Here is a 27453-nt window from a genome sequence, read left to right as displayed (position 1 = left end):
TCTCATCCTGACCCTGACACAGAGCCAGCAAATTTTTCTCTGCCTGATCCACTGAATTAGGTTCATCGTACAGTAATCCGAGCGCCAGAAAAAACGCATCAATATTACATAATGCAGGATCTCCTGGCGCAAGGGAAAATGCCCAGTCTTGAGGGTCGCCACGTAATAAAGAAATAATAATCTTAACTTGTTGAACTGGGTCACCAGAGGAGCGAGGTTTCAACGCCAGAAACAGTTTGCAATTATTTTTGAAACTCAGAAATTTAGCTCTATCTCCAGAAAACAAATCAGGAATAGGAATTCTTGGTTCTAACATAGAATTCTGAGCCACAAAGTCTTGAATATTTTGTACTCTTGCAGTGAGAAGATCCACACATGAAGACAGACCTTTAATGTCCATCACCACACCTGTGTCCTGAACCACCCAAATGTCTAGGGGAAAAAAAAGGCAAAACACAGTGCAAAGAAAAAAAAATGGTCTCAGAACTTCTTTTTTCCCTCTATTGAGAAGCATAGTTCTTTGGGCCTCCAGTACTGTTATGAATAGGTAATTCAGAACCACAATGGACCTTGAAGTTCAGAGCACACAAGTGACCTGACAAAAACCACAAAACATAGGACGAGCTCTGAGACGTGGAAACTCTGCTGACCGCAATCCCTAAACCTATCAAACCACACTAGAGGTAGCCGTGGATTGCGCCTAACGCTCCCTATGCAACTCGGCACAGCCTGAGAAACTAGCTAGACCTGAAGATAGAAAAATAAGCCTACCTTGCCTCAGATAAATTCCCCAAAGGAAAAGGCAGCCCCCCACATATAATGACTGTGAGTTAAGATGAAAATACAAACACAGAGATGAAATAGATTTAGCAAAGTGAGGCCCGACTTACTGAATAGACCGAGGATAGGAAAGATAGCTTTGCGGTCAACACAAAAACCTACAAACAACCACGCAGAGGGGCAAAAAGACCCTCCGCACCAACTAACGGTACGGAGGTGCTCCCTCTGCGTCTCAGAGCTTCTAGCAAGCAAGCAGAACCAAAAAAGCAAGCTGGACAGAAAAGATAGCAACAAAAGGACACAAGCAGAACTTAGCTTATGCTGAGCAGACAGGCCACAGGAACGATCCAGGAGGAAGCAAGACCAATACTAGAACATTGACTGGAGGCCAGGATCAAAGCACTAGGTGGAGTTAAATAGAGCAGCACTTAACGACTTAACCTCATCACCTTAGGAAGGAAACTCAGAAGCCGCAGTACCACTCGTGACCACAGGAGGGAGCTTGATCACAGAATTCACAACAAAGAACACAAGGAATGGACATTAGACCAGTGGAAATCTGTGCTTTTGTCTGAGTCCAAATTTGAGATCTTTAGTTCAAACCACCGTGTCTTTGTGCGACGCAGAAAAGGTGAACGGATGGACTCTGCATGCCTGGTTCCCACCGTGAAGCATAGAGGAGGAGGTGTGATGGTGTGGGGGTGCTTTGCTGGTGACACTGTTAAGGATTTATTCAAAATTGAAAGCATACTGAACCAGCATGGCTACCACAGCATCTTGTAGCGGTATGCTATTCCACCCAGTTTGCGTTTAGTTGGACCATCATTTATTTTTCAACAGGACAATGACCCCAAACACACCTCCAGTCTGTGTAAGGGCTACTTGACCAAGAAGGAGAGTTAACTTGAGTGTCTAATGGCAGAATATGATAGCACTTGGGGCTTCACTTTACATTTTTACCCAAGGACACATTGTCTAAAGCTTGCCCTGTCCGGCAGGCACAGTTAGCTGACATGGCCTCTGAACCGGGATTCTGAGAATGTTTTACCTCAACTCTATTAAGAAGGGAAAACGTAAATAAAAAGAGAAGATATGCAGTACAGTGCCTCATATAAGCCATACCTTACAAATGCCATTGATGCACATATCCCGGCTGGTATTCCTCTCATAACATGGTGTCCCATCGATCACTGCATCTCGCAGCTTCTCAGCAAAGTACCCCGTGTCTGACTGGCAATGAAGTTCACATGGATTGACTATGAATGAAAAATAAATAAATACACAAATTACGAGAGGACAGGGATGAAGCCAGGAGGGGCTGGGGGGCACTTGTAGGCAGAGATATAAAGGGGGTATGGAATGAAGGTGTCTGGAGATCCCACCATGCCCCATCTCCAGATTTACACAAATATTATTTGTGTACAACTCTGCTAAATACATCAACTTCTCAGATGACAACAGAACTGGATATTTGTAGTTTTTGGCTTCTTAACGTCTGTATTCACGACAGCAAAAAGCATCCTGACCCTTGTAAGGAATAAAAAAAAGGGGCTACTTCATTAGCTAGTCTTACTAGAGCGCTGTTTAAAATGCGCCAAAATGTGCACGCTTCTTCATAGATCTGTCATACCGTGAATGGTCCATGTGCCACAAATAGAAATCTACGCTGGTTTCGAGCAGGATTAGACTGTATAACCTAATGTCGAGCACAGTGGTACGTGAAAGGTTGTTCAGAACTTTCCATAACCTTTTCCAGCCTGATGAGCATCAACAGCTCTTTTTTTGAGGTTCTTAAAAAAGCTCCTTTGTTGGTGCCCTGACTTCCACAAACATCTATTGTGAAGATCAGACTTTGATAGATCCCTGGTCTTTAAATAAAACAGGTCACCCACCCACACTCGATTGTCACTCCAGTGACTGCAACACCAGTTTCTAATTACGGTATCTGTTAATCTCAAATGTTCACTTTTTTTGGCACTCACAGACGTGATATTGAATAATTTATCTCAAGAAAAAAAATGATGCAGCCTAATACTTTTGACTAATTTCTTTGATTACTTTTAGGACTTGTGTGAAAATCTGGTGTAGATTTTGGGTTAAATTTAAGCAAAAATAAGGAAAATTCAGAAGGGTTTTCAAACTTTCCAGCACCGCTGTATATTGCTTAGGCTCTTTTCTCATGGCGTTCTTGCCCAAGTTCAGTGGTCCCACTGGGGCATCATTTCCAGGTGTGTACGACTGCTGGAGGTGGGCATTCAGAAACAGTCTACTATACCTGAGTGTCTTCCTCCAGTAGACGTATATGCCCGAAAATGGTGCACGTCAGAGCACACAATGACTTTGTGGGCACCATTATAATCTATGGCCCCTTCGGCGCATACGCCCGAATCTTGTTTTGTGAAGTGTTCAGAAGCAAGCCCTGACAGGACCACTGAACTTGGGCAAGAACGCAATGTGAGACCTGATAAATGAAAGGTAAGGTTCTATGGAATACAGATGGAGTAATAGTCATCCTTGTACTTACTAGCCATTAATACTGGACTCCAGCGATGAAGTTTTCCTTTGTAAGGAAATGAATCAAACTGGGAACACTGCAAATGTCTGAATGACGGGGCTCCTGGGGTACAAGGCAGAATGTTGCACACACGGTATCGTTTTCTTTCTCCTAGACAATATTTTCCTCCATATCTTGGCCTTATAAGTAAAGAAAGAAACACCATGGAAAATCTCTCTGTTTTTTTATATTATGTTCACAATTAGGATCCTTTAAACATATCGAGTGGTTAAGATCTGTCCAAGATCTCCAGCAATCTGGTGGCCGCACAAGTAGCCCCATCCTGACACAAATAACAAGGCACCAGCCATTTATAATACCCAAAGATTATGGAGGAAGCAGCAAATAAATCTAATGAACTGAAGATCCTTTAACACTATGATAATAACGATCATAACAAGCAAAGCATTGTTTCCTGATACAGAGCTTCAAAGATTAAATGTTAAAATTCTTCAGCTCCCACCAGGAAATCTAACATTGTTTGCTGGATTCCCACTGAACCATACATAGATCCACATAAGTGTATGTTCACACTCAGTCTTTTTACTATCGTTTTCAGGACGTATTTTAAATTCCAGTAAACACTAAAGAAAACACTAGCATTTCTTTAAGCAAAAACACAAAATGCTTAAAAAGACGCCCAGTTGTTTTTTTTAGCCTTCTCATTGACTTCTATTAAAAAGTACTAAGCATCTTCCTAGTGGAAAATGCCAAAAGAATGGACGTTAGCGTCACCTATCTTCACCATTTGGCATCTTTTGAAAGCCTAGGTGTTTAAAAGAAGCTCTAAAGCCTCAACACATGAAAAGCAAGTTCTTTTAAGATAGAATTGAATAGATCCATTCTTTTGAACAATTTTATTGAGGTCTTATTCACGTTTTCCACTCTCAAAATGCTGGGAAAGATGTTGTGTGAACATACCCTTAAGGTTCTATACAGAATTACAGTAAAACAAATGACAGAACTACACTGGAGTCCAGCGCGAATGAGTGGTTTATTCTGGCTGGACTTCAGTGAAGCACTGGGATCCTATGTATTTATCCTTATCACACGTTCAGTATTTGGTCAGTTTTTTACCTCAGTATCTGTAAGCCAAAACCAGGAGTGGGTGATAAACACAGAAGTGGTGACATGTTTCTATTATACATTCCATCTGGCTTTACCACTCCTGGTTTTGGCTTACACATACTGATGTAAAATACTGACCACATACTGAAAGTGTGCACATGGCCTGACCCTGGATTACAGTTCTGGTTTCTAGTACACTACTTTATTTCTTCTGGTCAATGTGCAGTTTTTCCCATTGATCAGAAGGTTCCGTGGTGATGAAGGTTTGGTTCTGGAGAATCATGACACATCTTTTATATATAAAACATTAAAGATTCCGAGGCACCAGAGATAATAGTGATTACTGCCATAGCTGTAAATTTTATTGCAATTCTGGCTTGAAAAAGGCCCCTTTGGGTCGAAACGTTGCTTCGCTCGTCTATCTCAATTGTATTTCACCATGTTAATTTTAAGGATGGAATAAAGGTTATGTTTTATCCCTATTTATGGTCCGTGGGAATCACTCTTGGACTAAGTACCTCTTTTATATATAAATCATGCTGTATTGTTTAGGCCAATATTCTTTGTCCTCCCCAGTGTTAGTGACAATTAAGGCTACGTTCACACTTGCGTTGTTGGGCGCAGCGTCATGCGCCCCTATCTTTAACATGGGGGACGCATGGACATGCGCCGGTATGTGTTGTAATGCGTTTTACGACGCATGCGTCATTTTGACGCACCAGACAGAGCGCGGACGACGCTACATGTAGCGTTTTCCCTGCGCCCAATTTCCTGTACTTTACTATTTTATGACAACGCATGCGTCCAAAAACGCTGCGTTGTGTATTTGCGTTTTGGGTTGCGTCGACGACGCTGCACCCAACAACGCAAATGTGAACATAGCCTAACATATCTTTCCTCTATTGTGGTAACATGAATGCCAAACCAAACATCCACTATTTGGACAACCTCTTCTTAAATCCTGTATTCTGCTTTGTAAACTAACGATACATTTTGTACTAGCTCTTTTCCAGCAATTTCGGCACTGAATTGCCGGACGTCGGAGATTTGTTCGATAGACGTGTTAGTGAAGCATCACACTGACAGCCACTGATCGGATGCAGCACTCACGTCACATAACAATGCCACGCAAACGCTGGGTGACCCAGTACCGACATCGCTAGAACAGCGTCAACACAAAATCTATTATTTTTATTTTACACTAGAGAATAAAGCATTTAAGAAATGGTTGTCCAAGTAGTGGACAATCCCTTTAAGATTAACAAGTAAAGTAGCACTCTGTAGTGCTACAGCATGGAAACATGATATATGTGAAATTTGAATTGCATTACTGCTCTAAATAATATGAAAAAATGGAAATACTTAGCACATAATTTGGCCGATTCATGCATGCCCAGCAGCCAACAACAAGGCGATCTCCTGTTGCTGGGAACCTGTGTAGTGTGAATCCTCTCCTATGCTGAAGCCTGCCTTTATATGGGTAGGATCCTGCTGTATGCATGAATTGGTCAAATTATATGCTAAGTATTTCCATTTTTTTCCTATTATCTAGAGCAGTAATGCAATTCATATTTCATGTTTACATGCTATAACACTACAGAGTGGAGCTTTATTTGTTAGTCATGTATAGAGAGGGCTACTCTTAGTAAGCACCTGTACACACCAGTTTTCTGTTTGGAAGTGATGGTCAGGTTTTTGTTATTTAATACCTTTAGGATTAACATTTTATGAGTCCAACAATATATAAAAAGGGGGGGACTTTCGACAAGGATAATGTAGTCTTTACCAGATAGATTTCCAAAGTTAGTACACCATCATCACCGGGTCTGTGCTGTTTGTGGTGTAAAATGTAGTGACAGAGAGCACGGTAACAGGCAGCCAAACAGTTTTTGCATCTCTGACACCCACACACAACAATTAATATGTTAGTATGTGAGATATACAATACATAGGGCTCTGTTTATAGCAGACTTAATATTAATCATGTTCTCGCTATAACAAGTATAAACACAGGTCTTTATATAGATACATAAATATACACACTGGAGTGGGTGACATGGTAGCAAGAATAGAAGATATCGCTGACTCCCATTCAGTCTCTTCGCCCCCAATTCACCATTGCCTTTGCATCTGTTTTTTTTCCCTTTTTTTTAATTTGCACCCAATTCATTAGACTATTTGCACCTTTTTTGAAGTCCATTTTATATGTGATCGTCTGTTCTTTTTGTTTTTTTCCATTTTGTGGATGTAGTCTTTAGTGGATGCGACTTTTTTAAGATCTCAAAATTTGGCGCAATTATACTTTAGTCCGCCATGGTGTGTTTCTGAGTATGCTATTGTTTTGGCAAATTTTTGCGGAAAAAGTCGCGAAAGTCGTTCAAGACAGGAAGCCCCTTTTATTCCTTAGCGACTAATTAATTAATCGTGCCATTTTAATGAATTTGGCGCCAAAAACGGCAACTAATACCAAAAGACAAAAATGGAAAGTGAATTAAAAAAAAAAAGGGAGTGATGAATCGGGACCTTTGTAAGTAAATTTCTCTTATGTTTCTGGTGTGACACACACACACACGTACACCCGGTGCACACGTGACCCCAGAGCGCACATTACATAGACACCCAGATATGAGACCTTTGATCATTCTCCAGCCACTCAATCAGTTCTCACTTTTTACTTGGATAATCAGCAGAACACAGACTTTCTATCATTCCTCCGCTGTAATTATTCTAATACTTCTCTGATAAAGCCCACATTCCCCCAAACAATAGCGGCTTTCAAGACACAACTTGGCGGATTCATGGAAGATGGTGTAATTGAATAATTGGGCACGGTGTCGATTTGACAGAGAGCAGACGGATGCAATTATAACACATGATATCAGGAAACTCAAGCAACTTCAGGCAAAATTGAAGTTATGTCATTTCCAGCGTTGGGCGACATAAAACACAATCACACACATCAGATCACGCTCACGTCGCTCATATGAACAGTGCACCACATGTAGATAAATTTACCATCTAATTTATATTTTTTTTACAATTAGTTTTTTCGCTGTACACTCTAATTCACACGGACCGACCGGAGGCACGATACGACAGTCGAACGGTAAACTTTTATCGAACGGCGGTCAGTTGAATGCCTGTCTACACAGGGAAACCAAAGTAAACAGTTCATCTGCGTTACATTGCTCAGTGCGCATGGACTACCATTGTTCTCGGCAAAGCAAGTCCTATTGTAATGTTTTTTAGTCTTGATGTATAAAATAGATGCAACATGGATGTAAAAAAACCTGACGTACGATTGAACTATAGATGACAATATGAATTAAATTTTTTATTTTTTTTCTGGATGATAAATGGACACGTTTACCCTACACTAATTTAAAACTGACCTAACTTGATTGATTCAACTTAAGCAAAATCTGTGTTCCCTATGTTCTTGTCTAGAATAAAAACAATAGAAAAATAACACTGAAAAATTCCTGCCATATAATATACACATAAATAATGTCGACACGTAACAAATAATGGCACTACGCAATGTACACAATATATCACTGCCATATACTGCACACATAAATAATTCCGCCTCATTCTGTGTGCACAAATTATCCTGCCATATACTGCACACATAAATAATGCCGCCTCGTTCTGTATGCACAAATTATCCTGCAATATGCTGCACACATAAATAATTCCGCCTCATTCTGTGTGCACAAATTATCCTGCCATATACTGAACACATAAATAATGCCGCCTCGTTCTGTATGCACAAATTATCCTGCCATATACTGCACACATAAGTAATGCCACCGCATACTGTATACATAAACAATGCTGCTACATACTGCATACATAACTAAAGCTGCCATGTACTGTATACACAGATTATATTGCCATAAGCCAAACACATAAGCCATATACAGTACACTCAGATAATGCTGCCATATGCTGCACATATAAATAAAGCTGCCATGTTTTGTATACATAGATAATGCAATCATATCCATTCCTTACAAATAACGGTGCCATCATTTTTATATGTAAATAATGCATAAGTATTATTTACACATGCTCATATATAATTAGAAAGAGCCATGCTCACACTTGTACAAACAGCCTTAGGCCGGTTTCACACGTCAGTGGCTCCGGTACGTGAGGTGACAGTTTCCTCATGTACCGGAGCCACTGACACACGTAGACACATTAAAATCAATGCATCTGTGCAGATGTCATTGATTTTTTGCGGACCGTGTCTCCGTGTGCCAAACACGGAGACATGTCAGTGTTCGTGGGAGCGCACGGATTACACGGACCCATTAAAGTCAATGGGTCCGTGCAAAACACGTACCGCACACGGACGTTGTCCGTGTGCAGTCCGTGTGCTGTGCAGGAGACAGTGTTACTGTAAGCGCTGTCCCCCCCACTGTTGCTGAAGCCGCCATTCATATCTTCCCTGCAGCAGCGTTTGCTGCAGAGAAGATATGAATAATCGTGTTTAAAATAAAGCTCCATGTGCCCACCCCCCTCCCACCCCCTGTGCCCCCCCCGCTGTTCATGTCCGTGTGCCGGTGCGTTTCTGTGGCACATCAGTGTGGCACACGTGCGGCACACGTGTGCCGCCCGTGTGCCCACTGGGTACCACACGCACCGTGCAGGAGACAGCGCTAAAGTTTAGCGCTGTCCCCTGCATCTGGTGCTGAAGCCGCAATTCATATCTTCCCTGCAGCAGCATTTGCTGTAGAGAAGATATGAATAATCGTGTTTAAAATAAAGATCCATGTCCCCAACCCCCTCCCACCCCCTGTGCGCCCGCCCGCTGTTCTTAAAATACTCACCCGGCTCCCTTGCTGGCTGGCGCTGCTTCCTGTCCTGGAGCATCTTCTACTGTATGAGCGGTCACGTGGGGCCGCCCATTACAATCATGAATATGCGGCTCCACCTCCCATAGGGGTGGAGCTGCATATTCATTACTGTAAATGAGTTATTGACACAGACAGACACAAACTACCATTAGGAACCAAGAAAAGATAGAGGAACTTCAACGAATTAGTTACTTAAGGACCAATGGACAATCTCTTAGTAACTACTTCATCCATTTTATATTTTGCTGCAATGATCATTTTTGGTGGATAATCCAATAAACCACTACATATTTTATGAGAGTTATCGTGACATTTTCTTTGGAGTATCGCATCTGGTAAGAAGTCCTGAATAAATAAATATACAAAATAAGTATATGTAACAGTATGTTTATTAGGAGTCCTTGATTAGGAGACCTGGCCTCGCACTCTACTCCGGGAAACAATATAGAGCTCGCAAGTTGTGATGAGCGAGTGTACTCGTTGCTTCGGGTTTTATCGAGCACGCTCGGGTGGTCTCCGAGCAGGGCAGGACTGGGACTAAAATTCAGCCCTGGCATTTGAAGTTACACAGGCCCACTTGTCACATGGTGACTGTATAATATCTTTGTACACTTGTAGGCAGGGCCAGTTTTAGGCAAAGTGGGGCCCTAGGCAAAGTTTAAAGGGAACCTGTCACCCCGTTTTTTGAGATTGAGATATAAATACTGTTAAATAGGGCCTGCGCTGTGTGTTACTATAGTGTATGTAGTGTACCCCGATTCCCCACCTATGCTGAGAAATAACTTACCAAAGTCGCCGTTTTCGCCTGTCAATCAGGCTGGTCAGGTCGGGTGGGCGTGGTGACATCGCTGGTTCTTCCTCAGCTTTACGTTGGTGGCGTAGTGGTGTCCGCATGTTGAGGTGACTAATCCACTGTGGGCACGTGAGCAAGCAGCGCGCGATCTGCGCTGTCATCCCTTTCGTCGGTGGGGGCGGCCATCTTCCTGGGGCCACGCGTGCGCAGATCGAGTGCTCTGCTGCACGGGGCTTCAGGAAAATGGCCGCGGGATGCCGCGCGTGCGCATTAGAGATCGCGGCGGCCATTTTCCCAAAGCCGAGATGCAAACTCGGCTTTGGGAAAATGGCCTCCGCGATCTCTAATGCGCACGCGCGGCATCCCGCGGCCATTTTCCTGAAGCCCCGTGCAGCAGAGCACTCGATCTGCGCATGCGCGGCCCCAGGAAGATGGCCGCCCCCACCGACGAAAGGGATGACAGCGCAGATCGCGCGCTGCTTGTTCACGTGCCCACAGTGGATTAGTCACCTCAACATGCGGACACCACTACGCCACCAACGTAAAGCTGAGGAAGAACCAGCGCTGTGAACACGCCCTCCCGACCTGACCAGCCTGATTGACAGGCGAAAACGGCGACTTTGGTAATATATTTCTCAGCATAGGTGGGGAATCGGGGTACACTACATACACTATAGTAACACACAGCGCAGGCCCTATTTAACAGTATTTATATCTCAATCTCAAAAAACGGGGTGACAGGTTCCCTTTAAAATGGGGCCCCAAATGCTAACATATTGTACATCACACAAAAGCATTTCGGTTGTACTTCCATGCACTGATCTCAGGCCACTAAATGAGTTTGATCGACACTACTGAAGTTGTTCAACGCTTGTTTCCCGGCCTCTTTCCACCAGCTGAGGAATAATGATGGGACAGAACGTTCACTAATAGATCACTAACAGATCACCATACAGTATCATGTTATCAGCAGCACATCTACAGTTTACACCGGCGATGTGCTGCTGAGAACAAGGATTTTTGTTCCAGCAAAAACAATCTGAATATGCAGCATTTTACTTGTTTAGTATAATACACCCCATAGTTCTACATATATTATAATATGCACTACAGTCCTCCATATAGTATAATACACTCCCTATAGTCCTCCATATATTAAAATACACTGCTCAGTCCTCCATATAGCATATTACACTCCTCATAGTGCTCCATATAGTATAATGCACCGCCATAGTCATCCATGTAGTACAATTCACTTCCCATAGTATAATGCACCCCATAATTCTTCATATAGTATAACGTATTCCCCATAGTCTTCAATACAGTATAATGCAGCCCACATATAGTATAATGCAGCCACCACCCTACAGAATATGCAGCCACCCCCGAGTATAATGCAGCCAACCCAGAGTATAATGCAGCCACCCCATAGAATATAATGCAGCCCCCCTCATAGTTTAATGCAGTACCCTTATAGAGTATGCTGCAATCACCCCTCAAAGAATATAAATATAATACAGCCCCCCATAGAATATAATGTAGCCCCGAATAGAATACAGCCCACCTCCCCTCAAAATCTAATCCAGACCCCCATAGAATACAATACAGCCCACCTCCCCATAATATATAATGCAGCCCCCATAGAATATAATGCAGTCCCCCCATAGTATATAACACAGCCTCCCCATAGAATATAATATACCCCCCATAGTATATAACACAGCCTCCCCCATAGAATATAATATACCCCCACAATAGTATATAACACAACCACATAGTATATAACATGGCCTCCCCATAGAATGTATTATACCCCCATAGTATATAGCAAAGCCCGCATAGTATATAGCACAACCTGCATAGTATATAGCAAAGCATGCACAGTATATAGCACAACCCGCATAGTATATAGCACAACCCGCATAGTATATAGCACAACCCGCATAGTATATAGCACAACCCGCATAGCAGATAACACAGCCCACATAGTAGTATATAGCACAGCCCACACAGTAGTATATAGCACAGCCAACACAGTAGTATATAGCACAGCCCACATAGTAGTATACAGCACAACGCACATAGTAGTATATAGCACAGCCCACATAGTAGTATATAGCACAGCCCACATAATAGTATATAGCACAGCCCACATAGTAGTATATAGCACAGCCCACACATTAGTATATAGCACAGCCCACACAATAGCATACAGCACAGCCCACACAGTAGTATACAGCACAGCCCACACAGTAGTATACAGCACAGCCCACATAGTAGTATACAGCACTGCCCACACAGTAGTATATAGCACAGCCCACACATTAGTATATAGCACAGCCCACATAGTAGTATACAGCACAGCCCACACAGTAATATACAACACAGCCCACACAGTAGTATACAGCACAGCCCACACAGTAGTATATAGCACAGCCCATAGTAGAATATAGCACAGCCCACATAGTAGTATATAGCACAGCCCATATAGTAGTATATAGCACAGCCCACATAGTAGTATACAGCACTGCCCACACAGTAGTATATAGCACTGCCCACACAGTAGTATATAGCACAGCCCACACAGTAGTATACAGCACAGCCCACATAGAAGTATACAGCACAGCCCACATAGTGGTATATAGCACAGCCCACACAGTAGTATATAGCACAGCCCACACAGTAGTATATAGCACAGCCCGCATAGTAGTATACAGAACAGCCCGCATCTCTCCCCCCCCCCCCGAGAATGGCACCACAGTCCAGTAAAAAAAAAACACATTCCTCACCTCTCCTCGTGCCCACGTTGCTCCCTGCTCCTGTCTCGGCGGCTGCCACTGCACTGCTTGTTGGGACACAGTGAGTGCGCGCGCACCCACAGTGTCAGAGGCAGAGCCGGAAATGATGGGAGAGGGGGCGTCAGCAGACGCTCTTTCCTCCATCATTGCATTCACCTGTACCGGCATCATAGACGGCGCGCAGTGGCCCACTTCTGGCACCAGCCCTTCTGGCATTTGCCAGAACAGTCCGATGGCCAGTCCGGCCCTGTCTCCGAGTATTTCTAACTGCTCGGAGATTTAAGGTACCATCACACTAAGCGACGCTGCAGCGATACCGACAACGATGTCGATCGCTGCAGCGTCGCTGTTTGGTCGCTGGAGAGCTGTCACACAGAAAGCTCTCCAGCGACCAACGATCCCGAGGTCCCCGGTAACCAGGGTAAACATCGGGTAACTAAGCGCAGGGCCGAGCTTAGTAACCCGATGTTTACCCTGGTTACCAGCGTAAAAGTAAAAAAAAACAAACACGACATACTTACCTACCGCTGTCTGTCCTCCGGCGCTGTGCTTCTCTGCACTCCTCTGCACTGACTGTGAGCACAGCGGCCGGAAAGCAGAGCGGTGACGTCACCGCTCTGCTTTCCGGCCGCTGTGCTCACAGCCAGTGCAGAAGGAGTGCAGAGGTAAATGTTGACTACAATCTCTCAGTATGTGTTTCTTGATTTATCTATATATGGTCCGTGTGGCTCACATCCGATTGGATTGTTTTTAACATGGTGATGGTTATATTACTTATTGCATTTTTCTTGGAATGTGAATTTACATTTGGTTAATGGGCTGATTTTTCTACTGTCGATTGAACATGATGTTTTGCCTTTTTGATTGATATATAGCCATGGATATGGCGTTATATTAGTCAAAATGATTTAGGTTTATGTCTCCCCATATTATTGTCTGCCGGGCACTGGCGGGTCTGAGCTAGGTTTAGCTACTTATGGCCCCATTGAGGGGTGATTACGAGGACCACCTTCAATAATCTTGAGTTGGGGAGCTTAATATCTGTATATTTCCTTCCTTTGTATTTTCACATATCTAATGGCATTAGCCCTGTAGTGAGAGTTAGGGCACTAATAGATCATTAGCACACTAGCGTGGCTATCGGGTCCGGGGGGCGTGTTTGTCGGCTTTCTATAGCGGCGCTATGTTTACATGCGCCGCTGGCAGGCCGGCAGTCATGCGTACTCGTTCCTGGGCTTACGTGGATATGGTGAGGTGACGCGCTGGTCGGTCATGTGATCTGATTGGGGGCGGAGGCTGATACAGAGCCTGCAGTGATTCTAGTACATGGGGCGTGCACCGGTCTGGATGGGCGTGCCTGTCGGCGGCTTTCGGCGATGCCACATGTGTTTACATGTCTGGCGCTGCCGGCCGGCAGGTTTGCGCAAGTCAATCGGATATACCCGGTGGTGAGTAATTTGAGTCTGTAACACTAACACCTATGTCACGATGTACGATTATTTATGATTATGTAGCAATACAGTGGTCAGCCTGGTGGGTGTTTCTTTGTAAGCTTTTATGGAGCTTGGATTGGCTCCAACGCTTGGGCTCGATATATGTTAGTGCCCTGGATTGGATGTCCACCATAGGCATGGATTGGCTAATCAAATATTGATGTGATACGGATATAGTGATAGGCAGCTCACGCTCACAATAGCCCCCATGTGTCCTCTGATAGGCCGTCGAGTGACATGCGAGTTTTATTTATCTACTGTTTACCATTGACATGTGCATATTAATATGTGCTTGAACAATATTGCCAACAATGTGACCTTGTGATATGAATGCAATGAGATTTTAATTATGTATGTTTCACTGTATGTATGTTTTTTATTGTTAATACGATCACCAGTTATTATGTATGTAAATTTTGTAGGCGGACCTTTCAGGTGGTGATGATTCACTTCCTTTATAAGGCCGTCATTTTGAATGTTGTACATGCTTGATAAAGACCCCAATGGGGTTGAAACGTCGCATTTAAGGCACAATAAATTGTTTATTGCTTTTCACCCGGATTGGATGCTGTCCTTCACTTTTGAACATCGCTGGATCGGTGTCACACACGCCGATCCAGCGATGTCTGCAGGGAGTCCAGCGACGAAATAAAGTTCTGGACTTTCTTCAGCGACCAACGATCTCCCAGCAGGGGCCTGATCGTTGGTCGCTGTCACACATAACGATTTCCTTAACGATATCGTTGCTACGTCACAAAAAGCAACGATATCGTTAACGATATCGTTAAGTGTGACGGTACCTTTAGTTTTCATCACGGCAGCTGAATGATTTACATCTGTTAGCCAGCTTGATTACATGTGGGGATTCCCTAGCAACCAGGCAACCCACACATGTACTCAGCCTGGCTAATAGCTGTAAATCATTCAGCTGCAGCGATGAAAACTAAATCTCCGAGCTGTCACAAATATTCGGAGACCACCCGAGCAACAAGTACACTCGCTCATCACTACTCGCAAGGCTATCAGCATGAGATGGATGTATAGAAGACCCCCACAAATTTCACACTGGGTCAATATGGTAAATGCTGTAGCTTCCTATGAGAGGGTGGTATATAAAAACAGACTTTCTCCTCAAAATTTTGATAAGGTATGGAAGCCTTGGTTTGATTCTCCTTTGATTCACATTAGTACTCAGATGACAAGCAGTATTTTCTAATGATAAAATATGTGATCTTTGGTGTCGGTGTATTATGGCCATTTTTTTTATTTGTGACATTTTTTTCCCAAAAACACAGTATGCTCGACACTTGGAATTTACTCAGCCTTTTTTTAACAGCACTTGAAACATGCCAGAAAAAAAAAACATTACACATAAAGAAAAATGCATTAAAAAAAGCACACAAAAATGTGCATGAGAGAGGCCTAAATGACTATAAAATATATATATATATATTTTTTTTTTTTATTCAGTGGCTGCTTTGCAGAAATCTTCATGTTTTCCTGTCCTTAGACTAAATAAAAAAAAATGCCATTACAGGCCAGAAATGAGTCATGGAATAATTTTCTTTCTAATCCTAAAGGAGAGATACACCCGATAAACAGTTTGTATGTAACAGTTTATAGAACATTTCTTAGTTTGTTCACTACCTGTCATTGGCACCATAAATAATAACAACACATCACAGATCGGGGTCTACTCTGAAATAGCTTAGTTTTTGAAGGTATTATCGAAAATATTCATGCTTCACATCTTACAGTAACTTCTATATCACAGATGCACCCATATGGGCACTATGTATTAAAGGATCGCTACAGGCTTCAGCAGAGTAGAGTACCCGGATGGGGGGCACCAGGAAAATCTCAGCAAGAACGAGATGGAAGGTGAGTTTACGGATTTTTTTTAATTTATTTTTTTTAGATTGGCTGCTGGAATTTGCAGAAAAAACACAAACAACAAAAACCAGAATCAGCTTCACTGTGGATTCTGGCTTAGATTTGCTCTGGGACAATTTGCAACAAATCTGTCCTGCATGATCTGTCCTTTAGTGCTGTGTCTTCCTTACTGTATCGCCTTGCACAATGGTGCCACGTTCATTCAAGAATGATCTCTTCCTTACAGAGGAAACTTTATAAGGAGGCCAGCTTTAAATCTGTACTGTGCCTACCTAAGGGCGCTTTCACATTGCGTTTTGCCACCCGTTCGTTGGTCCCGTCGAGGCTTGTGTCTGAACTCCCTACAAAATGGGATTCGAGCGTTCGAGGTGACGAAAACTAAATCTCCGAAAACTATCAAATACTCGGAGGTCACCGGAGCGTGCTCAGGGAAAACCCGAGCAACGAGTATACTCGCTCATAACTAGTTGTGATTTCTGCAATAAACACTAAAAACTATGTCATAAATGGTGAAAAAAATACAAATTATAGAGAGCACTAATCTTAGTCACACCTGAAAAAATAGGAGACAAAAAATATTATAAACTAGGCTAGGACTACGTAAGGAACGGTCTATCAGTGAGTCACATCATTGCCTTAATATCCTGGGAACAGCTCGCATGGCTGGGAGAATAAATCTTATATCACAGATTTAATTCACCCTAATTGTGTGCAGATGTTCAGGGCTATAGTCCTGTGTCTAGGATCATATTTTCTATTACTTAGAATTACATTTCTGCCCAATTAACTGAAATCCTTCATTTCCCATCATTCTGAGACACAAAAACCACTTCCTCTGGAGACTGAATCTCATGTCGCAGAATTCTACATCTATGGTATAGATGATCATGTTCAGTGACACTGTGTGGCTTCTGCACTAACTCTTGGTGATGCTCTGATTGTAACATTTTTTATTATATATGGCATATTTTTAGGGTCCCTATATATTAATGCATCTGCTTATTCATTTTAACATTTATGGGTTTTATTGTGTGTAAAATCGTAGATACTGTGTAATAGTATGCAGGTACTGAGTATGTCACCACGGAACAGACAGACCAACAATTGAGGGGTTTAATAACAGGAACCAGGTTCTCCTCGCAGGGAGGAAGCAATGGAATATAACTAGCAATAAAACAGTGTAAAAATATGGGAGTCAAACAGTGTAACAGAATTAAGCAGGATTTCTTGAGAAAAAGAACACTTATCGGTCTGATGAGGACTTGCTTGAAGGGTCATCTTCTCCAAGGTAGGTGCCGAGAAACAGCGGCACTTGTCCCTCTGTTGTCCGTGGGCTGAGAAGTCTCTAGGAGCCCGCTGTCTGGGGTTTCGGGAGTTAATGTGACATGCACAGGCTCTGAGTCTTTAGCTTTTACAGCACAGCCTATCCCGGGAAAACAATGGTCAGTCTATTATTAAGTCTCTCACAAGGAATCAGGGGCTCTGCACTGATACCGTGGGTACCAGGGGTCACAGTCTCTGTACTGATACCGTGGGTACCAGGGGATCACAGTCTCTGCACGGGCCAATGTCTCAAAGCGCCCCTCTCCAGTCACAGCAGAGTCCGCTTTTTATGTACTCACAATATGCAGTCTTTTTGGGCAATCTCCCTATATTTGTCCTTTGACCGGGAGCTCTCTCTCCTCCCGGAGCGCAGCTGCGCCCTGCTCTGACCACTGCTCACGCTGCTCTGCTCCTTGCGCACGCGCCTTTCCCACTCTCTGCCCGGCTTCCTTCCTCTCCCAGTCTCTAAGTCTGCCCCCTGGGGAACCTGTAGCACAGCTCAATGGTTCCAGGCATAGAGCCGAGAAGGTATCGCCCCTGGACTCTTCTTGTGCTTCACCTCCTTATAACTGCACTTTTTATGGTCGCAACTATTGCTAACTGCCATAATTGAAGAAAAAAAAGGACACAGACCCCACATCCAAAAATCATACATTGATCTAATGACTTAAGAGAGAAAAGACTCTCCACATACAGTATATTAATATATAAGCCATTATCTACCTTCCCCACATGACGTAGTGCCCTTCCCTCGTGTTACTGATTGGTACTGCACTCTCTTGTTTCTTTTCTAAGTACATTGATCTAATGACGCTAGACACAAATTTACAAAGCTGAACATGAGGTTCTTAGTTTAAGATTCTGATCAGGCTGTGCAAAGCCCACCACCACGCCACGGCAAACCTCTCAGTGGGTCCATAATCTAAAAGGAGCAGCAGCATGGGCTGACCCAGTGCCCCTCAGCACCCATGCTGTAGTGCAAAAGGCCCCATGACTCCAGGTCACATCACCCCACAGGCGCAGCACCTCAGCAGCAACGGCCACCACACAGAACCAACACCAAGGGAATAGTGGTGCAAAAGACATGGGGTCACCCCCACCTCAAATGCAGTTTTAAAACTATTTTACAATATACGGTTTCTTCCCACACTCCAAAAACATACTGATTTGGAATCTAGATTGTGAGCCCTAATGGTGACAGTGAGAATAATGTCTGTAAAGCGCTGTGGAATTAGTGGCTTTATATAAGTGAGCAAAATAACTAGAATACTATAGCAGAGAAACCTATGATCCATAAACTGTGCTCCCCTTCGTTTGACAATTTTTAATAAACAGCAGACATTCAGGAGACCTGCACATGCCATATAGGTCTGATATAGTATTGTATGGCTGCTTTCACTAGTGAACAGTCTGAAGACCACCACAGAGTTTATAGCTGGATCCAGTGGTTTCTAGATACATTTTTTTCTTTGATGTCCTTGAACGTGTTGTTAGCTAAGGGCAAAAAAATGCTACCATTGATTTCTATTAACTAAAGAAAAGTTTAAAGAATATGGCAGAAAAGCATCTGTTGTGAGAATCAGACAGTCCACTTGATGGATGGTCTACTGCCAACATCTGGTTTTTCCCTGTTATCATAGACAGCTTCAGGGCTCAATGTGAAGACTGCGTCCTCTCCAGTCATTTTTATACTTTCTGCCATCTGAACATCTGCAAAGGCTCATTTCTTGTCTAAAAAAAGATATAATACTACTGCTTCTACGAGAAGGTCAGTAGGTCCGTATGATTCTGAGAAATCCGAGATCTATTCTGTCCTGGACTCCTGCATCTATTAACAAGAATGACAGCCACTTGTTCTCATATTTCTCTAGATGATCATGCTGTGCTACATGTTCTCTGATGACGTGATGCGGATGGTCCACGTCAGGCGTAATTCCACATCTGTCATGTTTGATGAGACACTTTGTAAGTGCCCCATATTGGAGGAAGGTCACTGACATTGAATTGCAGGCGTAAGTTTGTTCTAGCTCGGGAAACAACCAGACAGTTTAATGTGAAAAAACATTGAGAGGGATTCTCCATGAAAAATATTGTTCAAAACGCAGTAGGAGCATGTGAAAATAAGTGTATGAGCAATATACATTAAAAACATTGTGCGGTTTTGTAACTACACTACATGTTCATCTGTAATGGTGCCCCATGCTGTATCTCCTCTGGCGCGGCCGGTAGTGTAGGTCCACCTTCGGCAGTCAACACATAAGCTCAGGAGTTTCTCAGCTTTGTCCATGTGTAGTAATTTGACATTGTGGAGGATGATACTATGTGGTAGTGAGAAGAAATCTACAACATGTTAAGTAGGTGTAACAAGTTGGAACAAGAGAGAAGAGAAAACCATAACTGAGGTTGCATGTGTGGGGATGATTTTCTCTGTAGGTCAAGGGAGGACGACAGCAAGGATTCAGCTGCTACCTGATCCCATGGGATAAATTGCAAGGAGAGGCTAAAAGGATGAAAAAGGTCAAAATTAGTTCCAAAACCAACTCCCTCAAGAACTATAAGTTGAGAGTCAATCCTTGCCTTTGTGAAGGTATCAACTATCCACAATGGCTGTTTCTGCCTGCACCTCTTTCACTAACTGCATCACAATGACTTCTTCTGGTACTAGGAGGGAATTCTTGTCACCAATTACATCTTATAAGTATTACCCTTAGGCCGGGGTCACACTTGCGTGTGCAATGCGAGAGACTCTCGCATCAATACCTGGCACTCATGTATTTCTATGCAGACGCACGCTCCGGTCCAAGTGCCGGCAGCAGTGCTGGGTATTGATGCGAGAGACTTGTGTGAGTTTCTCGCATTGTGACCCCGGCCTTAGACTCCAGCCACAAGAATGCCCGAGCATGGCATCCCCACCCACTTTGTTCTTATATGAGTTACAGCGGCATGTGAAAGTTTGGGCCTCTCTGGTCAAAATTACTGTTATTGTGAACAATTAAGCAAGTTAAAGATGACATCTCTAAAAAGCCCTAAAGTTAAAGATAACACATTTCCTTTATATTTTAGGCAAAATAAAATATATATACTGTATTCATCTTTTATATTGTAAAATTTGCAAGAAAAATGCACTGATGCAAGAGGTTGGTTACCCTGCATGGTTAGTACCTAGTAGCACCCCCTTTTGAAAGTATCACAACTTGTAAATTCTTTTTTGTAGCCAGTCAAGAGCCTTTCAATTCTTGTTTGAGGGATTTTCATCCATTTTTCCTTGAAAAATTCTTCCTGTGCTGTGAGATTCACGGGTCGTCTTGCATGCACTGCTATTTTGAGGTTTAGCCACAGATTTTCAATGATGTTCAGATCTGTGGACTGTGAGGGCCATTGTAAAACCTTCAGCTTGCGCCTTTTGGGGTAATCGATTGTGGATTTTGACATGTGTTTAGGATCATTCTCCATTTGTAGAAGCAATCCTCTTTTCAACTTCCACATTTTTCAGATGGTGTTATGCTGGCATCAAGAATTTGTTGAAATTTCATTGAATCCATTATTCTACAAGTGACTACACCATTTCCTATAGTATTCTTTGATTTAGATCCATAAGTGTAACTTGAATTTCCTGGGCCCCAATGTAAAATAAATAACAGGAATAACTAACTATTACTGGTAATGCAATCTATTGTCTTTTATTCTTTGAATTTTTTTTCTTGATGGAACGAATAAAAGAGGAAAGTTTAATTATCTCTGATCCTTGGACATAGCTTTGTAAATAGTAATAACATATTTGTATTGTTTGTATATCGAGAATATGCCTCTGTCCTCGTAAAACTTTAGAGAACCTATTGAATTTCTCCATTTTTCTTGCAATGTTTTAGTAATTGCTGTCTTCTAAAACTTGGAAATACGGAAACTTTCCATTTTGCTTTCTAGGTCGAAAACCTATTGATTTCTAGATGGATGCGCCAACTGATACTATGATCCTTAATTAAAATACACATGTTCTCAAGACCAAGGGACAATACTAATAACAGGCCAAGCAGCAAGAGCTCACCATCAACAGATGAAAGTAGAGATGGATGATCCATTATCACATGTGATTTAACCACTAGATAGGAAGTGTCCACTACTTTACTAACGGGTCATTACATTATTATAAACCTAAAATATAAATTCATGTCACATTGTGTCCAGAGGCTAAATTAATCAAACATTTGTATGAATCTACCATCTGTAAAGAATACCCCAGGGATGAAGATTAGCTGATCGGTGCCTCTCATCTGCAGGACCAGGCACAATCACAACCAAACGAATGTTGCTGGACCTGAGTGGGGTAGAATATTTGACTACAATATTTTCCGACAAGTCCTCCCACCTGCAGGAACTACCAGGTTCCAGCTGACACCAGCAACGCAAATTAGAAGTATGAGCATTAGCTGATCAGTGCCTCTCATCTGCAGGACCAGGCACAGTCACAATTAAAATGAATGGTGCTGTGCCCGAGAAGGTAAGAAAAGGGACACATAACTTCCTAGACCACCACATCCCTATGAGTAGAACCCCCTTAGGCAAGGATAGACCATAAATATCATCATCTTAGAAAACAACTGTAAATTGCTATCTATGCAAGTAATGTAGTGTCCTGTATCAAAAAAATAGTGATTGGATCGCAATTAAAAAATTGTAAGAAATTAATCATACAGAATTATAGATCTGATTAACTAGAAATATATATATATATATATATATATATATATATATATATATATATATATATTACTGTATTAAGAATTATTCCCAGATTTTTAGATTGGAAAAATTGCAAAGGACTCGCAAGAACAATAAACAATTTTATTGTTCATGGCTCATTACCTAGGGGAACCGGCCACGGCTATAGCCAAGCAGTGATGGCCAAAGATTAACAGTGTTTACAAGCTCTTTCCCTGCTCTGATGTTGCCAGATCTCGGAGGGAAAGTGTTTGCTCCCAATCTGACTAACTTCAGGGCAACTGTGATTCCGCGATGCTGCAGAGGGAAATCTGCCTCATATAGCAGCATCAGGAGTGCCCAACTCCAGCCTCTGGCCCAACAATGCCACCAGTAAATCAAGCAGGAAACTACGAGGCTGGGGAGATGCACTCCTGAAAACCCACCATGGATAAAATCCCTTAACCCACCCTGTAAAATTATAAGGAGCAAAATTACTAGTAGACCGCAAATGATAAAAAACCTGGATTTAATGCAATTGCTTAAAATAAAGTGCTTCCAGGTGGAGATTATTTTGAAACAAAGAATCCTCTAATGACAACTTTCCAACTACTAAAATTAAAGTCTGCTGGCCGCTATGTAGCAGTAAAAGGAAAATTCTTTGATATCATAGAAGCAAGAGCCAATTCAAATTTTCATTGTCAGATTTGAATTCAGGAGGTCAAAATGATTAATGAATGGCTCATTTCATTACTGAACCTGACAACTTTTGAAAATATGTAGAACAGCGTAATCGGAGTCCACCACGATTTAGGTCAAAAGAGTCTGATTCCAGCGATGTGTCACTTACTGGCTTGTATTTTGCTGTTTAAATACAATAAGTGTTTTAACAGCAGGAGATTATCACTACAGGACAACTGACCTCGTGCCTCCTGGTCCAACCTCGCCCCCAGCACTGATTAGCAGCTTACTGTCACTCTACAGTATACACAGAGAGCGGTGGTGTGGATGAGATTATACACAACCTCAACATCTGAGCTCTTCTAGATCTGCAACAGAGAAAACTGTGACTCTACCATAACTGTTGCACCCAGTATACTAAGTGACACATCATTGGAATCAGGGTCTCTGTCCCTGCATCGTTCTGCTATCAGATTGCAGTTCCACCTTCACATCGATTAGGCTTCATTACGTGTCCTTACAATAGATAATTCTCAAAGTAATTCTCTATATTTTGACCATAACTCCAACTCTCTTTGACAAAACTAACACTGTCAGAGGCCATTGATATTGACACTGTGCAGGTGTTTACTTACGATGGATTGCTGCAGTGCCGCTCTGCACTCTGTACGCCAGCTCCACAGCTTCTCGTACAGGCTGACCATGAACTCCACGATCCCCAGGCTCCATCCACAGCTGATAGGTGTTGTCCAACTGGGATACAATCACCACCAAAGCACCACTGCAAAGGGACAGGAAAAAACCTATCAAAAACAGTCACCTCACCATCTGCCAACCACACGTTAACCCCATCATGAGTGAACAATTTTATATTTTTGCACTTTGTTTTTTTTTAACTCCTCTTCTTTCATAACCTAGATATAGTTTAGATTACAGTCTATTTCATAGATTTTTTTTTGCAGTATAACATTTACAATTGTATAAGAAATGATTGGATATCACAATTCATTTTCTTTGCAGAATGCTCTTTGGTACGCACCTTCTGCAAAAAAAATGTTTAATTCTCGTGTTTTGGGAAGATGTTTCAGATTAAACAAATGTTTAGTCCCGAATTTATACTGTATAACATCTAAATAAACTAGTAATTGCCAACCTCCCGTAACATCTAAAAACTATCCCATGTGTACTGTGAAGGCAGCGGCATAACCATAAGGCTCGGGTCACACCACCGTATTTTCTGTCATCCGAGATAATCGGGCTGATTTTTCTAATTACCGTACATAGATTTTGCTAGTTTCATCAGAGTTTGAACATAATGTGATCTGATTTTCTTGAATGTGGAGATGATGGGAAAAAAATGTCTCCATTTTGTCACTCGATTAACATCCAATGTTTTCCACGGACTCATTGACCTGCATGGCCGAGTGGGATCCAAGTATCAGATTGAAATCGAATATGATGCAATTTTTTTTCGTGGGACAGACTCTATCCAAGGAAAAAGATCGGATATGTGCTGCCCCACAGAATAACATTGGTCTGAGTGCGATCCAATGTTTTGTTGGATTGCACTCGGACCGGAAATGAGGTCGCCTACACGACCCTTAAGGCATGCAGAGGTTGTGGTCTCACCAATCCCTGGAGCTTGAGGAAGCCAAAAGGTCTCTCTGAGGAGACAAAGGGTCTCTCTGAGGAGACAAAGGGTCTCTCTGAGGAGAGATAAATGATAAATGAAATGTAATAAATGGACTACTCTGCAAAGAAGTTTGCAACAGGGCCCAAGAGCTTTAAAAGACACCTCCACTACTGGTGAACCCTAAGCAGGTTCCAAGAATGTTCCACCAAGCCTTAGCTGGGAATCACTTTTATAGAGTATAGTCTCCCCGACCTCTACACTCTCTCAGCTCTATGAAATATTCTAAACCCAACGTCTGATTTCATGAGTTCACTTTATACCTTATTATCACCACAGGTGGTTCCATCCACGGCAGCATCTAGTTTGGAGTGACACGTTGTTCCCACAGAGCACCAGAGTGAGTTACACACGTTCTGTAACAGTGGCACATAGACAATAAGCATGAAATGACCATTGATAGACAATTATACTGTAATTCATTCATGTATTTAGATGCAACTACACTAAAACCCCTTCCTGGTGAAGTAGGTAATATTCATGAAATGTATAAGTGAGAGTTCATTAGACTGTTATATACCCACATCAACATTTTTGCTGACTATGGACAACTAACTTACATCAATGTCTTTGCAGAAGGTAGAAGCAGATCCATATTGTAAGCGGCACTGATGACCTACATCGTACAAGACCCCTGGGGGCACAGAAGGGAAATCCAGCAACTCTTTACTGGGTGGATCATCCAGGCAAAGACCCCATCCACGGCTACAGAAATAAAGTCAGACAGAAAATATTACAGAAGACATAAATACAGGAGGACATCTTATATAGTACTGTAAACCTCTTGATCTAATGTAGCTAGAGGGTTATTCCACCCCGCTTTTAAATTATCTCTAGTCAAAATTAAATCAATATTTAAACTAATGGATGATTGTGAATTAATGATACCATCAATGGAATGTAACTCCCCAACACCAACCGCACTCATGTAGCCCCACATATGGAAAGGACAATTCCACCATGTTTCGCTGTAACATAGTAACATAGTTATTAAGGTTGAAGGAAGACTTTAAGTCCATCTAGTTCAACCCATAGCCTAACCTAACATGCCCTAACATGTTGATCCAGAGGAAGGCAAAAAAAAAAACCATGTGGCAAAGAGTAAGCTCCACACTGGGGGAAAAAAATCCTTCCCGACTCCACATACGGCAATCAGACTAGTTCCCTGGATCAACGCCCTATCAAGGAATCTAGTGTATATACCCTGTAACATTATACTTTTCCAGAAAGGTATCCAGTCCCCTCTTAAATTTAAGTAATGAATCACTCATTACAACATCATACGGCAGAGAGTTCCATAGTCTCACTGCTCTTACAGTAAAGAATCCACGTCTGTTATTAGGCTTAAACCTTCTTTCCTCCAGACGTAGAGGATGCCCCCTTGTCCCTGTCTCAGGTCTATGATTAAAAAGATCATCAGAAAGGTCTTTGTACTGTCCTCTCATATATTTATACATTAAAATAAGATCACCCCTTAGCCTTCGTTTTTCCAAACTAAATAGCCCCAAGTGTAATAACCTATCTTGGTATTGCAGACCCCCCAGTCCTCTAATAACCTTGGTCGCTCTTCTCTGCACCCGCTCCAGTTCAGCTATGTCTTTCTCACACACCGGAGACCAGAACTGTGCACAGTATTCTAAGTGTGGTCGAACTAGTGACTTGTATAGAGGTAAAATTATGTTCTCCTCATGAGCATCTAGGCCTCTTTTAATGCATCCCATTATTTTATTTGCCTTTGTAGCAGCTGCCTGACACTGGCCACTAAATGTGAGTTTGTCATCCACCCATACACCCAGGTCTTTTTCATTGACGGTTTTGCCCAGAGTTTTAGAATTAAGCATATAGTTATACATTATTACTTCTACCCAAGTGCATGACCTTACAATTATCCCCATTAAAGCTCATTTGCACCATGCATGTAGAAAATGTATTTACAATAATGTATGGTGCCTACAGTGAAACAAGGTGGTGGCAGTGTCCTTATGTAGGGCTGCATGAGTGCTGCTGGTGTCGGAAAACTAAATTTCATTGGTGCTATCATGACTTCACACATGTAATACTAAATATATTGAAAGAGAAGATGCTCCCATCACTCTGTGACCTTGGTAGATGTGCACTTTTCCAACATGACAATGATCCAAAATATATATCTGTTGCATTTCTGAAGAACAGGGTGAAAGTGATTCAGTAGCCAAGTATCTGCTAATCTGAACCCTCAAGGGGAGGTCCCTTGAGAAAGCCATAGCAAAACACACGTCGGGGTTGCCTGGGGCACTCCAATTCACTCAGACATGGGTAAGTGGCAGTCTGCATCATTGTGATACAATAGTGACTATTCAGTGATAATCATGCAGCCACACATAGGATTTAAATAGACACGTGATTTTTCTATGGCACTTTATTTTTATGCACAAGCACTTTTTCTACATCCAGGTTTATTTAGGAAGTGGGTATTTGATGACATGTATCCACACTGGGTGTCCTCTCCCTGTATGTACTTATGGTGTGCCCCCTGCTGTTTTGGTTGTTTTCCTCCTTGCTACCCATTTGACTTCTGTAATATCTGTATTTGATATTTTATGATGATGTAAAAATAAAATTTGTTTGCTTTTATCTTCTTTTGTGGTTACTCCATGTTCCACTAAAACCCAAAAATGGACCAAACAAAGTTTTGGACAGTATCAATTCAATATTTGGTTGCACAACCTTTGGGATAAATAACAGCAATCAATTGCTTCCTATAACCACAAACAAAGGGAGAAGTTGACTCAATCTTTGCATTATGTGTCTGTGTGTGCAACACTAACCATGGAGAAC

General features: G+C 42.2%; 1 protein-coding gene across 2 annotated transcripts in view; it reads right to left on the bottom strand.

Moving 5' to 3' along the window:
- The window catches only part of ADAMTS7 (ADAM metallopeptidase with thrombospondin type 1 motif 7), a 131715-nt gene that overhangs the window by 62393 nt on the left and 41869 nt on the right, over positions 1-27453 (bottom strand). For both annotated transcript variants that reach the window (XM_069766453.1, XM_069766454.1), the window contains exons 9-13: positions 25197-25341; positions 24900-24992; positions 23582-23727; positions 3305-3474; positions 1903-2036 (exon numbers count right to left, since the gene is read on the bottom strand). In XM_069766453.1, coding sequence (XP_069622554.1) covers positions 1903-2036; positions 3305-3474; positions 23582-23727; positions 24900-24992; positions 25197-25341 — 688 coding nt within the window. The remainder of the gene's footprint in view (positions 1-1902; positions 2037-3304; positions 3475-23581; positions 23728-24899; positions 24993-25196; positions 25342-27453) is intronic.

This window comes from Ranitomeya imitator, chromosome 4, assembly GCF_032444005.1.
Source record: "Ranitomeya imitator isolate aRanImi1 chromosome 4, aRanImi1.pri, whole genome shotgun sequence".
NCBI lineage: Eukaryota > Metazoa > Chordata > Amphibia > Anura > Dendrobatidae > Ranitomeya > Ranitomeya imitator.
Note: the sequence above shows the minus strand (reverse complement) of the source record. Positions and strands in the feature narration are given on the sequence as shown.